We start from the raw sequence: 15,575 nt of genomic DNA, 5'->3' as shown, positions 1-15,575 counted from the left end.
TCTCTCCTCTATGTTGTCTATAGTCCGTCGCTAGAGAAAATGTTGAAAGGACGCACGTTAAATTAAATATTTGTAAAATTACTAGAAATATATAAAACAAATGGAATTAACTGCATATTCGCGCCGTGGAAGACTCGGTTCTACTATATTTAGCGTCAGTGAATCCATTCGGTTGCTCGTCGAGTGCTAGCGAGGGCACTCGAAATCGCTTTCGAGTAGCCTCATCTTGCGCTCTCTAAGTGCTCAATTAGTTATGTTGACGTGCGCGAGCGTCGAGGTCTGCGAGTGAAAGTTCGACTGACTTTTCCTCGGTGAAAATGAGACTCAAGCGAGTGAAATAACGAGGAAAGTGTTCAGCTAGTTATCGCAAATGGAGAACGCGGGTTTTCCTTCTGCCGACGGGTGTGGAGAGGACATCGAGCGCGCGCTGATGGACCTTGGGCCGCTGCTCGGGGTCTCCATCAAGGAGGAGGCGCCCGACGAGCTCGCCGATGGCTCCTCGCGGATTAATGTATGGCTATTCTGTGATATTACACACACATGTTTGTCTTTTACCTAGAATGTTAAAATGGAATTTAAATCAGTCAATTGAAGATGTTATTGCTTCTACACACTACACTCTTTACTGGGCTGTTGTTGCATGGCACTAGCTGTTACATTGTAAACAGTATCACTGGCCACCACACTTCTATTTCTCAAACAGCTGATGTAAAGATAAACTGTGCTCCACGCACATTCTCTTTAATTTTGATTAGTGGAGACGGAAGAGTCATTTTTTGTAACTATTTTAATTCTAAACTTTTACAAAAGAGATTTCTTGTATGGGATCTCCTGTGGGATTGCCTTACCACAATTTTTAAGTAGTAAGTATTGAAGTATTTTGTGAGATCTTATCAACAAACAAAACTACAAACAAACAAAACAATAATTTGTTGATACATGTAGGGAAGGTATTCTACAAAAATGTTCACATTATTAATGTACATGCTCATGCTAATTTACAGCTTTCTAAAGTCTATTTTTTTAAAGCAGAGACTGAAATGACAATTAGAAATGTCAAACATAAAAATAATATGACCAGCTTACAATGAATAAGGTTGTCCTAACGATTCTGATTCGATTAAAATCGTTAAAAATAATACAATGATACATAAGAAATAAAATAAATGTACAAAATGTGTAATTATGATATCAATAACCAAAGTCCGGTGACTTTGGTTATTGATATCAGAGCTCAACGTGTCGCAAAGCTAAAGTGGCAAAGGGGCACATAGTTCGAAGAGCCGATGGTCGTTACGGTCCCAAGGTGCTGGATAGGCGACCCTGCTCTAGAAAATGCAGTGTTGGTCGACCCCCCACTAGGTGGCTCAGGATCGTGATGTTTGGAAGTCCCTACAAAAGGCCTATGTCCTGCAGTGGACGTCCATCGGCTGATATGACGATGATGATGAACATACCTATAATAATTCTTATACGTTTCTACAGCTTATAAATTACTTTATACTATCCAATAATTAATAGTTTGCATCCTTCATCATTGAAATACTTTTTATCATAATCAAATTATAAATACACTTATTGAATACATTGATAAAATTGTGAATCAGTTAAATATTTTCATCAATAATAAAAATTTTTTTGGTCCTTAACTGATAAATCGATATTAAGGAATCATTTAATTCCTGAATATCGATTTTGACGTCCTTATTTACTGCATATAAAAATCAGGCAACAGATGAAACGTCATTTTTGTCTCTGTAGAGAAAAAACACACTATAGTAGTAAGTCTCTGTGCCAAACTGCTGACAGTCGGTTGGTCGGACAGACAGACTGACTGGAAAAACTATGAGGGTTATTTGTGGATTAGTCACTGCAAGTTAATGTGTTTTATTTCATTGTTGTCCACAAGGATGTGGCCTCTTGTCATATGTGATGTCAGTGTGCTAAATGATTTAGTGTAGAACTACTAGTGCCAATGTGCTTTTACAATACTTAATAGAACTTTGATAAACGTAATACTTACTTCTATGCCATTTAATAGAAAATTTAAATGACATGACATGAGTAATGTTAGTTTATATTTAAATTGGCAAGAATGTTTCAAGTTTGATTGAGTTTTTACAAAGTGCTGACGAATTTTCTAAAGCAAACATTTACATTACTTTACTACTGCAGTTTAACAGACGTTGGAGTAAAGCTTCAAGGTTTAAGGAAACATTTCTAAAAAATAATGCTCAGTGGTTTAATGGAACAAACCGTCAAGGTCAACATCTACTGCCAATAAAGATAGATCATCTTCTGAATTCAGCAAGAAAAACGTAAGAATATGTTATTGTTTAATGAGGTGGACGAGTGGACGGTGGCGAGACACATTTGTGGTGCCTATAAACAAGGACTTCAGAGTATCTGTGAAAAGACGAATCGACTATTGTTGAATTAAGTAGACCTATGTCACAAGATTAAAGCGAAATAATAATCAAAAAATTATCAAAAACCAAAGAATGTTCAATCTATTGATGATTTGGAAACAATTATTACAAGTTTTATTGATTTGGTTTTCGATTAGGATGAAATTATGAACACGCTCTGAGTTCTGATGACAATACATGACTAGCTAAGAAACAATCATCAATCATTACAAATCCAACATGGCCTCCCCAAGATGGCGGACTGGTTGTTTGAAATCCACCCCCCGTGATGTGGATATCAAATGAAAGGGTTTGCTGTCAGGAATATGGAAAAATAGTTATGTGACTTAATTTCAATATTTGTAATTTTTAGTGCGTGCTAAACGCGTGTTTTTAGTTTTTTAGACTATTTAAAGTAATTTTTTTAAATAAAAACTACTTTAATCTGCTCACTCTACTATGCTTATCCGTCATGTCAATGCTGTCTGACATTTGTCTGGTATTTTATTGTCTCCATCACATTATATCAATCTGATTTCCCACATTGAGAACCTATATAAACAGTACACTCACATAATCATTATGTAATACATATGTTTTACTAACCGCTGAGTCACACTATGGCTAGAGTCGACTAATACGATGTGTATGTACGCGCAGGCGGACGGCGCGGCGCCGGGCGCGGGGCCGAGCGCGGCGCCCGTGGCCAAGGCGGAGGAGGGCGCCGACTCGCTGGCCTCGCCGTCGCGCACCTCGTTCCTGGCGCTGCGCTGCGTGTTCTGCCACGGCGCGCTGGCGCAGGCCGACGGCACGCCCAAGCTCATGGAGTGCCTGCACTCGGCCTGCGAGCCCTGCATCAAGAGCAAGGTGGAGGAGAAGCTGGCGCCCAGCCGCGACTTCCTGGGCGCCGGCTGCGTCAGCATCACGTGCGCCGCCTGCCGCCTGCAGTGCCAGCCCGGCAACATGATCGACCAGCGCTTCGTGCTGGAGAAGCTGCCGCCGGCGGGCGGCGGCGCGGCGGCGCAGCAGTGCAACGGTTGCGACGAGCCCGAGCCCGCCACCAGCTACTGCGTGGAGTGCGCCGAGTTCATCTGCGACAGCTGCGTGCTGGCGCACCAGCGGCTCAAGATCACCAAGGACCACACCATCAAGAGCAAGGACGAGGCGGCGGCCGAGCGGCCCGCGGCGCCGCACGACATGCTGTGCCGCGAGCACCCGCAGGAGCGCCTGGCGCTGTTCTGCGAGACGTGCGACCGGCTCACGTGCCGCGACTGCCAGCTGCAGCACCACCGCGACCACCGCTACCAGTTCAGCTCGGAGATGGCGGCGCAGGCGCGCGGCGCCGTGGCCGCGCTGCTGTCCGAGGTGAGCTACAAGCGCGTGCTGCTGGGCTCCGCCATGAAGGTGATCCGCGACCGCCAGCACCTCATCGCCGAGAAGAAGAAGGCGCTGGTGCACGAGATCACGCAGACGGTGGTCAAGCTGACCAACGCCGTGAACACGCGCGGCAAGCAGCTGGTGCTGCGCCTCAACGAGGTGTGCGACGCCAAGCAGCGCACGCTGGGCGAGAAGAAGGACGCGCTCGAGCAGCTGGCCGCCATCACCGACCACTGCGTGGACTTCGTGAACGCGGCGCTGCAGCAGGGCAGCGACACGGCCGTGCTGCACAGCAAGCGCACCGTGGCGGCGCACCTGCAGCGCATCAAGAGCCGGCGCGCCGACATCCCCAACCCCGAGATCCCCGTGCGCATCTCGCTGGCGCTGGACAAGCTGCCCGAGCTGGTGCGCGTGCTGGGCGGCATCGGCGCCATCGTGGTGGACGGCAAGCTGGACGGCGGCAGCCCGGGGCCCGCCGCCGCGCCCGCGCCCGCCGCGCCCGCGCCCTACCTCGCGCACGCGCCCGCGCCGCCGCACTCGGCCGTCGTGGCGCTGCAGCAGGTGGCCATGCATCAGGTGAGCGACGTCTCGTACTCCGCTGTGTCTATCCCGTGCAATACAACTGTATGCTAGCTCAAACACGATTAAGTTTTGTATGAGAACCTAGTTCTGACAATTCCCGCTAAGAAGTGTCCCTTGAGTGAAGACCCGGACTTGTGACTGATAGGATGTAGGGTTAAAGACGTCTTTTAAAACTAGTTAACGCGTTAACGCGTTTTAGTTAACTCTCTTCCACACACTTCGTACTATAATACGAGATAGTACAAATATAGAAGTCAAATACTTGCCACAGACGCAAAACGTTCGCGGACGCATTCGCAGGTGACATCTGCTGATGAACTGAAATGTGTAGCGCTAGCATTAGAGAAAAAGAAATATAAGTCCTCAGAACTATAGCCGCGGCCATTTATAACACCATAAAACAAAATAAAGTCAAGTAAAAGTGAAGAAAAAAAAATTAACATCTTGAATTAAGAAATTGTATTTCGTTAATTTAAAATTTTTTTTGTAATTGAAATTTTCTTATGAGAGTAGAAAAAGATATATTTCTCATTGACCTCTTATAATAAAAGGATGCACAGTCATGAAGAAAATTTCACTTGAAAACTGGCCATTTTTGCTTTGACAGTTTTAGAATTATTGGTATAGAAAATTATACCTAAAGTCCTTTAAATATAGTGCAATATTCAATAAATCCCAAATTCAGAGCAAATTCCACCCTCAGAATTGAAATTTGAATTTGCAAATGCAACTACTTGAATTGAGTGTGAGTTTTTGACGGCCTCCGTAGTGCAGTGGTATGCGCGGTAGATTTACAAAACGGAGGTCCTGGGTTCGATCCCTGGCTGGGCAGATTGAGATTTTCTTAATTTCTCCAGGTCTTGCTGGTGGGAGGCTTCGGCCGTGGCTAGTTACCACCCTACTGGCAAAGACGTACCGCCAAGAGATTTAGCGTTCCGGTATGATGCCATGTAGAAACCGAAAGGGGTGCGGATTTTCATCCTCCTCCTAACAAGTTAGCCCGCTTCCATCTTGGACTGCATCATCACTCACCATCACCACCACCATCAGGTGAGATTGTAGTCAAGGGCTAACTTGTAAAGAATAAAAAAAAAAAAGTAAAGAAGTTGTTTTTGGCACTCATTGAGTGGGGATGTTTTTTGGTTGCTGATTGTGCATCCACTTTTGAATAGGAGATCGATGATATTACTACACTAAGCATATTATTTGTCACATCACTAAATTTGTGTGAACCTCAACATTGTCAGGCGACCAGTCCAGCTCCCACATAACCCTGCACACCAGTATTGTACGGTGACACTGCACCTTATGTTGTGTGCTAACATATGTTTATACGCACTTATCTAATTCACTTCATTACTTTTCATGTCTTAGACTTTGGCACGGTATCAGGTTTGTTTCAATATTTTTATGTACCTAATATTTAAAAAAAAAACTTTTTTCGTGCTAAAGATGTCCCATCCTAGCTTACTACATTTTGTAATTTGCTTTGTTTATTTTGTACTTAGATTGTTTCACCACCATGCTATTTACAGCAGCTAAATCTAAATAAATTAAGTCTAATTGTGATGTGTTCAGTTATTTTTATATTTCAAATAAAAGAATGTCACAAGTTTTTGTACATAACTACAGGAATATTGAGAATATCCTACAGTTTCACATTAAAAAGTCAAGTTTTTAAAACGTTAAATTAATTATAGTAAGAGCCTTGTATCGAAGATAATAATAACAGATATACACGATTTCGTGTGGAATTTTAATTTTTTGAATTACTTTATCCTTTGCTGTTTAATGCGGTCTATCATACTGTTGAGTCTCTCGGGACTTGTCTATTGTTGTTCAGTGTCTGTAGTGGTAGAGCATGATCGGTGTGCTGCAGTCGTACGTGGCGGCGGTGTCGGGCGCGGGCGGGGCGGGCGGCGCGGGCGCGGGCGGGGGCTACCTGCCGCGCGCGCGCGCACACACGCCGCTGCGCCACCCGCACGTCACGTCCACCACGCACCCGCACCACCTGCACGGTGAGTCACATTCGGCTCGAAGGACCGAAATTATCAATCATATTAACGTTACGCTGTGAGAATTTGGAAGACACCTGATGACTCTGAGACTTTGATCTGCTCTTTAAAAAATCGAATACGTCGTCAAATCGCAGTTTATTCAATCATATTCAATTGTCCATTTGGAATCGTCCCTACAAAGTTAGCCAAGGTTTCCTTTCACAAAATGAATGTTGTTACTGCTTCATAGTATTCCTTCAAACTAAATAGTAGACACCCAGTTATGTAATGTTAATCTCAAGGTTTTGTTATCGTTGAGCGTGCTTCGGCGCAGGCATGAACGAGATGAACCTGCGCGGGCTGCTGAACGCGAGCGGCGCCCGCGCGCGCGCCGCCGGCCCGCTCGCCGTGGTGCCGCACGGCGCCGGCGCGCTGGCCCTGGGCCCGCACGGTGCCGGCCCGCACGGCGCGCTGCCCGCCATGCAGCAGGCCTATCACCAGAGTGAGTCATCTAAATTATTACTAAAAACATTTCAATAAAAATTTTCTACCAGCTTCGAAAACATACCCACGAAACTAAAAATCGATGGTGATCAGTTTGAAGGCGGTGCTAACCCGGTGATGTATAAATTCATGCCATGTAAAAATATCATAAAGATTTAGTTTAAGGCAGTGCTCTTTCATGTGGTTCTATCAGAAACTATATTTAATTTATTAAAATGCACACATCTGAAATTATACCACTTTACCAGACCCCTAATGACAGTCATAGTCCAAAAGTTCTCATCAATACAAATTTATCAAGCCCAATCACGAGATAGCTACTGTAAACCGCTGAGGAGTTCCATTAACTGTCATTTATCTTCATCACCAGACCCTTAATGATAGTCAAAAACCTTCTAAGTAAAATTCCCAACAATACATGTAAATCAAGCCCAATCACAAAGTGGCTACTGTGAACTGTTGAAGAGTTCCCTTAACTATTCGTCGTCTTCATCACCAGACCATCACAAATCATCTAGATGTAAAGTTCTCATCGATACAAATTTATCAAGACCAAACACGAGGTAACTGCTGTAAATCGTCGAAGAGTTCCCTCGTCTCCATTATCAAATGGACTTCAGACCTTCATGAAATTGTAGTGCTTAATGAAAAAGTTAATAAACGCACTAGTCGCCTTCATAATTTTGGAAAGTTCCCGTCGATTTCTCCAGGATCCCAAAATCAGATCCTGACATGATTACAATGAAACCACCTCAGGAGTATAACCTTTTAAACAAAAACGAATTATAGAAATCGGTTCAGGCGTCTTCGTGTACAGCCTTCCTGCTAGTAACGCGTGAGTCTGCGCTCTCCCGCAGTGATGGGCGCGTACGCCGGCGGCGCGTACTGCGCGGGCGCCAGCGGGCGGCGCAGCGGCGGGCCGCGCACCCCGTCGCCCGCGCCGCCGCCGCCGCAGCCGCCCGCCGCCAAGTGGCACATCCCGCAGCACGCGCTCAACGGCGAGCCGCCGCCGCCCGCGCCGCAGCCCGACTACAAGATCACGCTGGGCCGCGCGCGCGCCGCGCCCGCCGTCACCTCCACCAACCCCAAGACGCCCAGCCCCAGCCTGGCGCCGGGCGCCGCCGAGCTGGACAAGGTGTGCGCCGAGTCCGTGCAGGACCTCATGGCCACCATCGCCAAGCTGGACTCCAACGGCGTGCAGGTGGTGGCGGAGCGCGCGCCCGCCGCGCCGTCGCCCGCCGTGCACTCGTCCACGGACGCGCGCGGCGACCCCAACGAGGACTGGTGCGCCGTGTGCATGGACGGCGGCGAGCTCATGTGCTGCGACAAGTGCCCCAAGGTGTTCCACCAGTACTGCCACATCCCCACCATCGAGAAGCTGCCCGACGAGAGCGAGTCGTGGCAGTGCCTGCTGTGCGTCAACTTCGCCGACGAGCCCGACGACGGCAGCGAGCTGGCGGGCGAGCTGGCGGGGCGCACGCGGCGCGTGGTGGAGCGGCTGACGCTGGAGCTGTACTGCCAGTACGAGCTGTCGCTGCCGTTCCGCGAGCCGGCGCCGCACGGCCGGCACTGCCTGGACGCCATCCGCCTGCGCCTGCAGCCGCGTGCCGAGGGCCGCTACGCGCGCGCCGCGCAGTTCGTGCGGGACGTGCGCCTGCTGTTCCGCGACGCGCGCGCGCACTACGCGCCCGACTCGCCGCTGCACCGCGACGCCTGCCGCCTCGAGGACTTCTTCGACGCGCAGCTGGCCAAGCTGCTGCCCGACTTCAGCGGCTGGAGCGGCGAGGGCGAGCCGCCCGCCAAGCGCCCGCGCCAGTGACACGAGACAAACTTTACTGAATACACGAGACGAACACCGTGACAGTTTCACCGTCTGTGAGCCGCCTCGACAGGTATAGGTTCAATACGAGAAAGCCCTTAACAATATTAAAAATTACCTTAAATAATTGAAAAATTTAAACAGCCTGTTTGTAAGTATGAAGTCATAGAAGTTTGATCTAGTGTAGGCTAACGTGAAAGACCTCAAAGGGACCGAGAGCCGCACAGCGGCATCGCGGGGAATAGGTAGGTGTTTGAATACAGAATGTTTTAAAATAATCGATTTTTTAAATTTGTTACAGTTGTAACTCTTTGAATTGTACTTTGTTTTTTTTTTTTAAATAACTCTAATGGATAATATACATTGGGTACATTATGTGGGACTAATGTTGGGATTTAAGATGAAGGAAACTTCACGGTGTATATATTTTTAATTATTATACATATTACAGGCGCACCGGCGACGCGCCCCAATATGTCCATGTGCGTACAGAAATGGAACTACATATATGATCTAAAACTACAAAGTTAGCGAACACTGAAGTCGGCCACAACTTGACTGTTGCACGCAATGTTTCTGGTGATATAACACAAGAGCTGCCTCTACGTCTCTATGTTGATATGTGACGGTGCACAGACGGACGGGCAGTGTGTGTCAGTGTGGACGGGCCGGTGTGAGGGAGCCATTGTTTCAAGTGTTTGTGCGGTTCACCGTGGTGGTGCTCTATGCATTGTTGAGAGTCCATGGGACGCTCTGCCACGAAGATGAACCTCCACAATCACAATACAGAAAACAATTCGTTTGGGGAAAAAGTAATTCATTATTCGATAGTTTTCTGTACTGATAGATATCTTGTAAACCATTAAAATTTATCAACGATCTCCCTATTTCTCACACCGGAAAACTTTCTTCGACATGAAAAATTGGTACCAAGAGAAGACTTTGTATTAATAATATAAAGTCTTGAAGTTCTCATAGAAATAATGGATTTCTTTTTCCCCGTATAAATTTTTATTACAATTATTTTACATACATTTAGATGTTTTATGAAATTTTAATTGAATTGATAGGATTATTAATTACAGTAGGTATTTATTTTTTGCCTAATACGCGTTTGATGTAAAGGACGATGTTAATAAATAAAACCAGGTCTGGCGCAAACGAAACATTTTACATTACTCGCATTATGGGTGTATGACTAAATAAATACTGCTTAGTGTGATATTGCTATTTGAATTTTGACAGAAGTGCAATACCCTTATTATATATTTTTTAAATTGGATAATATGTACGCCTACGTCCCTCACAAAAAACGTCACTTTCTATTTGTAAAAGAATTTTCAAAATCGATTCAGTAAATCCAGAGGTAACCCCTACAAATTTACAAATTTTATCTGTATAATATTAGTAGCTATCGATATAGGTATAAATGTGTAAATGAATGTCCCGTAATTAATGGATAAAACGCAGATGGTTAAAACAAAAATCAGATCTTTAACATCTTAATTACAGCAGCTACAGCATTGAAAAAACTAATTCAAGATTAAAAAAAATTAAAACACAAAAAAAAAATATAACTTGGTCACCCTAGAGATTTTTGAAAACTATTCGAATTAGTTTTAGATAATTAAGTGGTGTATACCATTTGCATTTTAACCATTAAATACGGGACATTGATTTACACATTTATACCTATTGTACGTATAACATTTTGTTTGCGCCGGCCAGGGGGTATTTTCCCATACCTACTTTTGAGCATCATCCTTTAGCTATGAAACTGCGATTCTGCAAAACTCGAGCCGGCGTCCGCGCTTTAATTTTAAAACTGTGATAACGAACGGAGTAAATATCACTTGATTTTCGTTTTAATTATCATTTGTATACATAATATTATATATAATACTTACATGTTACTCTGTGTGTTGTAAGTTGGTATTGTTACGGAAGATGCACAAATGTTGTCCTAATGTTAAGTTGAATTTAAAATAAATCCAGAGAAGTTAGTAAGATTAAATGACGTCACGTGTGCAGCGATCGAAACAATGTTAAATAAGAAGTTGTTGATTTTCTTGTGAGGTACTTGCACCATGGTTCGCTTGCTTTGGTTTTTTTTTATTTATATTATTTATTGAATCGCCTACAACCAGTAGGTACACAGAACATATAAATAAAAAGTATACAATGATTGTGGACAAAGTGTGAGCTACTTATTATATACAGCATTCAAAAAAATATTTTTAAGATTGAAAAAAAATATATGGAATTTCTTTAATATAATTATATATTAAAGAAGTTAAAAAATATAAATGCTATTCAGTACATGAAGATAATAATCACTGACCGATTGCATATTTAACGATGGCGCCTTAAGAAAGGTTTAAACTTTGGTGGAACAAGTTCACACTGCCATTGGAGTGCGACATTCATATAGTGGTAGTATGGTATTATCGCTATTATCTTTCCTTTCTCTTTTTTTAATGTCCGGCCGCTCAGAGATTGCATTTCTGACACCTGTCAATGTCAATGAAAGAGATAATATCAATGAGATTTTAATATCTTTTAGCCGTAATAACATTAAAAACACAGATTAATCAATAATATACAGATGGAGCGTATGGAACACGACGGTAGCCGCTCCAAATACGAAATTCAAAAAGTAATACATTCTCGAGTCAGTACGACGCGAACAGTCGCATCAGTAATTTTCAATATTGTTTAAGAATAATGGCATCTTCTGTTTTTAAATATTTTAAAAAGTGTTCACAAAAACTAAAGAATTATTTTGTTATTGGTAATTATTATATTAATTTACGTAATTGTTGTTAGTGTTAAATTTTGAAATACAAATTATGAAAAAAGTTTTTTATGGGCTTCATCGGCTTCAGTATGTTGCTTGTAAAGACTCACTTTGGTTACTCTGTGATTAAAAATAAAATAATATAAAAATGTGACAGTGTCAGGAACGCAATCTCTGAGCGGCCGGACTTTAATGTACTTAATAAATTAATTAAACGAAAATTGAGGGCATATCTACACAGGGTGTCCACTCTCTGGATAGTCAGTGAAACTCGGTGAAATCAACGGAAAAATCACGGGAAATCAGGAAAATATTCAAAATTTTATACTGTTTGATGTGTGGCGTTTTTTTTGTTAAGATTATGTTTTTGATTTAGTTATTTTAGACTCTAATTAAGCTTGGTATGAATAGATCTGATGGCATGATTGATTTTAATAACTACCTACACCACACATAAACACGTATACCTACTTTTAACTTCAAACATAGGTACAAGTGATCAGATGACAAAGCACGAATAGTAGTGGCTAGTGGGCACCCTGCTGAAGCTTATATTTAAAAAATTAGATGCGTATTAATTAGACTAACGCCGGCCGCACACTATCAAGTATATCGACAAGTAACTTACGGATGTAAGCAGTAAAAAATATAAGCGCGCTGCAGACTTCACAGTATATTGACCGTGTGTGGCTGGCGTTAGACTCGGGCGCAAGTATGTACCGTTGACAGCTTCAATTGATTTTTTATACTTAATTATTGTAATATATTCATATAAAATATACCATCACAAGGTTTCCGTCCACTTCGTGCTCGTAGGGCAGTGACGTCGCGTTCTGTACCAAGATTTTAATTTATTTGTGTTGTGTATATAATTTGTTAGCGGTGGATTCCGCAGAATGTCCTGCGTAGGAGACGGGTGGTCGAACTAGTGTTAAATTGATGTAATTACTTAACATACACAACTATTAGGTATCTAAATTGTAACATGATTGTGGTCTTACGTCGTTCGCGCTCGGCCTAGGTAGACGGTAGTTAAAAACGGCAAAGAAAATTTCTAATTTATGATGGTTTGGGTTTGGTTGTAGTGAGGTAAGACGACAGGACGAGCGCGTTCGTTGTGTAAACTGAAGGAAAGTAAGCAAAGCAGAAATGTATTTTTAAATTATTATAGTTTTAAGGAGGCGCCTGCATTGAAAGTTACTATGATTCTTTATTGCTTGCTCTTCAGTTTTACACAAACGCGCCTGGTCGTACGTTTACTATTACAACCAAGGTCAAACAAACGTTCAGGGTGACCAGCTCCCTGTTTGAATGCAAGGATTGCGTATCTTTTAGGCAACAGGAGTCCCGACAGTTTGAGGTATTTGCGACGATACATACGAACTATTAGTGTTAAAACAACGAGTGGATTACGATTCGTATCAGTGCCGTGCGCCGAATGTACCTAAATTGAGGAACAGTTGGTTCTCACGCCAGCCACAGACCATCAAGTTTATCATCCAGTTTGCTAGTCCAGCTTAAAAAATATCAAAATTGTACCTATAACCATATTTCGATATTTTTTTACTACACATCTCTAAACGTCTTGCAGACTGGACCGTAAACTTGATAGTCTGCGGCTGGCTTAAGTGATCCGGGAACCACGTGAGCGACGTTGGACATTAATTTTTGAGGCTCCATTAACTCATTTTATTATTTGAAAATTAAATAATTGTTAAAGTTAGAGAAGAATTACAAGCATGTATGTGTATTTATAGAATATTGTTGTTTATCATGTTACGTGCGTAGACCGTGTGTGGCGCCCCGGCGGAGCGCGCACTCAGCCTCCGCTGGCACCTTCAGCCTCCTCAGGGCCGGACTGAGCAACTGTCTAGAGATCAAAATAATTCCTATGACCTTTGATTTGGAGATTTCAATATTGTTTGGTGATGATTTCACTCACCTCCTTTCATAGATTAAAAAAAAAAGATTGCATAGCCTAAGGGTCAATCTGGCCCTGAGCCTTCTACAACGAAATGTGAAACATTTGTATCGGTGCTAAGTCAGCTGGAAGGGCACGTCTAATAATGTCATAGTTGTGCTGTTCTTGTCATGTTCTTTGTGGGGAAAAAATAAACTTTTAGATCTGGCATTGGCGCTAATCGATTGTAAAACTAAACTCAACAGTAAGACTTTGAGCGGGAATTAAACAATTATCTATTATAATAATATAATACAGAATTGTAAGATGAATTATATTTGGTACAGGATCGGAGTAAAGTGTGATTAGCGCCGATTGTATTTGAGTTAGTATGTCGGGATTAGCACAATATTTCGTATGGAGTACAATGGTATGAAATACGAAGTCGCCAGCGCTCCGTTTGGAGAGAGTATGACTCGTCGGGTTGCTGTTAAGGGAAGGCCGCGCCGACACGTCCGCGGACGCGTGTACTGTGCGTCCAGTGCCCGGACACTCGCTCAGAGTGGCGCCGGACGCGTGTACTGTGCGTCCAGTGCCCGGACACACGGACGCACCGGTGCGGCGTTTGGTTGTTGTCGTCCGGCTGCTCGTAGCCGGCACGTTGTGCACTACATTTTTATGTCACATTTGATATTTTAGATAATCTCTCGAAAATATTACAATTACTATTAGAAAATAAATGCCATTTATTGGACGACGGTGTATTATTTATCCTAAATACCGACTCGATCTGACGATCAAGTATACCGTCAAGTCTTGATGGTAAACTTTATAGTGAGTGGCTGGCGTTACAATGACGTCATGCCAATTCAATATAGCAAACTTCACTGACGAAACAAATGGTGATCAAAGGAATATCGGCTTTAATAGATTGAACAGGGCAGGGCAGGGCCAGCTTTTGCTAGGAGTGGGTACTACAATCTAAAGAGATAGCGAAAACTATCCAACATACCAACTCCTAGTTGAGTCCGGCCTGTCTGCAGGTAGAGGTACGTAGGTAGGTACCTACTGTTCGTATTTTATATCTATGTACGAATATACACTTCATATAGGTAACGATTAGGACCATTATCGATTAGAATGTCTATACGCGGGTGAAAACCGGCCAAGTGCGTGTCGGGCCACGCCCAGTGTAGGGTTCCGTAGATTAATCCAACTTATGTCAGCATATAATATACAAAAATACCGATAACGATATTCCACACCATGGTATTGACGATAAACAATGGGGATGATGACTAGGTTTGAATATATTGATTTTTATGACACATTGGGGTAAAAAAGATCAATGTTAACTAATTTATACATAAAAAACAAAGATCGTCTGGATATTTGCAAAATAAATAAGATTATAAAATTACAAAATCTATTAAATTCGTTTTATCGTAATTAACTGAAAATTCATACAGTTTTAGCTTCTTTACATTAAATGTGACATTTTTTAATAAATTAACTATGAACATAAACGCACAAATAACAAAGATATTAGTAATTTTGTTTGAACGCACATACAAATCTAACGATCATTACATTACCTACGACGTCATTAGTTCGTGCTATTTTGTATGGGGCGTTTTTCAGGGATCCACGGCAGCGCCGCAAATATGACCCTTTAAATCCCTATACCTCCGAAAGTAATGATCGCAGATACCCTGCCCCTTTTACAAAATTGCTTTACTATTAGCGTACTCTTAATTTATATACAATTTAAAAAACTGTCATCATCTCTATTCATCCTTACTTCGCATGTAAAGAAGGATTCCAAAATGATTTTCTTTTTATCATAATAATGGACGTAATTGATATATCTATACTAAATTTCATCTTTCTAGTTTTAACAGAGTCTGAGTTATCTTACTGACAACTTGATCTTTTTAATTAACAACGGAATTAGTATGCAATTTTCAATTACATAAGTGTTTTAAGTCGGTCGACTATTACTCTTGAAATAGCAATAATTGCTATTTAGTTGTTAAACAGTTTTCCTTGTAATTTCATCATTCATTGACTGCTACTGTTTCAGTTTCCAGCGTTCGTGAGACATGCTATATACTTGAGTACTACCTTACAGTTCGTTCGTCTGATTCTGATTTACGATTAAAGTGCACGCACGATAAGTTTGCGCGTGGTC

At 42.7% G+C, this 15,575-nt stretch overlaps 1 protein-coding gene across 2 annotated transcripts; it reads left to right on the top strand.

The window, feature by feature from the left end:
• Positions 1-8: 8 nt before the first annotated feature.
• Positions 9-14,138, top strand: LOC112053322 (transcription intermediary factor 1-alpha). Of its 2 annotated transcripts, XR_008252049.1 has the most exons (6): positions 9-511; positions 3,069-4,361; positions 6,247-6,385; positions 6,699-6,866; positions 7,726-8,760; positions 9,139-14,138. XR_008252049.1 is itself a non-coding variant. In XM_052888737.1 (5 exons), the coding sequence occupies exons 1-5, from the start codon at positions 371-373 to the stop codon at positions 8,685-8,687; spliced, it is 2,703 nt and encodes a 900-aa protein (XP_052744697.1). In that variant the 5' UTR covers positions 9-370; the 3' UTR covers positions 8,688-14,138. The 2 variants fall into 2 exon arrangements, 1 of the variants encoding a protein (XP_052744697.1); XM_052888737.1 differs by having other exon boundaries at positions 7,726-14,138.
• The last annotated feature ends 1,437 nt before the right edge of the window (positions 14,139-15,575 follow it).

Source organism: Bicyclus anynana, chromosome 23 (assembly GCF_947172395.1).
Source record: "Bicyclus anynana chromosome 23, ilBicAnyn1.1, whole genome shotgun sequence".
In the NCBI taxonomy this organism is placed as follows: domain Eukaryota; kingdom Metazoa; phylum Arthropoda; class Insecta; order Lepidoptera; family Nymphalidae; genus Bicyclus; species Bicyclus anynana.
Note: the sequence above shows the minus strand (reverse complement) of the source record. Positions and strands in the feature narration are given on the sequence as shown.

What these genes read in the sequence shown, in the direction of transcription:
- LOC112053322 (XM_052888737.1), top strand. Translation starts at nt 371, where the DNA reads ATGGAGAACGCGGGTTTTCCTTCTGCCGACGGGTGTGGAGAGGACATC. An exon ending in GCACCCGCACCACCTGCACG is followed by an intron (nt 6,386 to 6,698) that starts GTGAGTCACATT and finishes GCTTCGGCGCAG; the next exon opens with GCATGAACGAGATGAACCTG. An exon ending in GCAGCAGGCCTATCACCAGA is followed by an intron (nt 6,867 to 7,725) that starts GTGAGTCATCTA and finishes GCTCTCCCGCAG; the next exon opens with TGATGGGCGCGTACGCCGGC.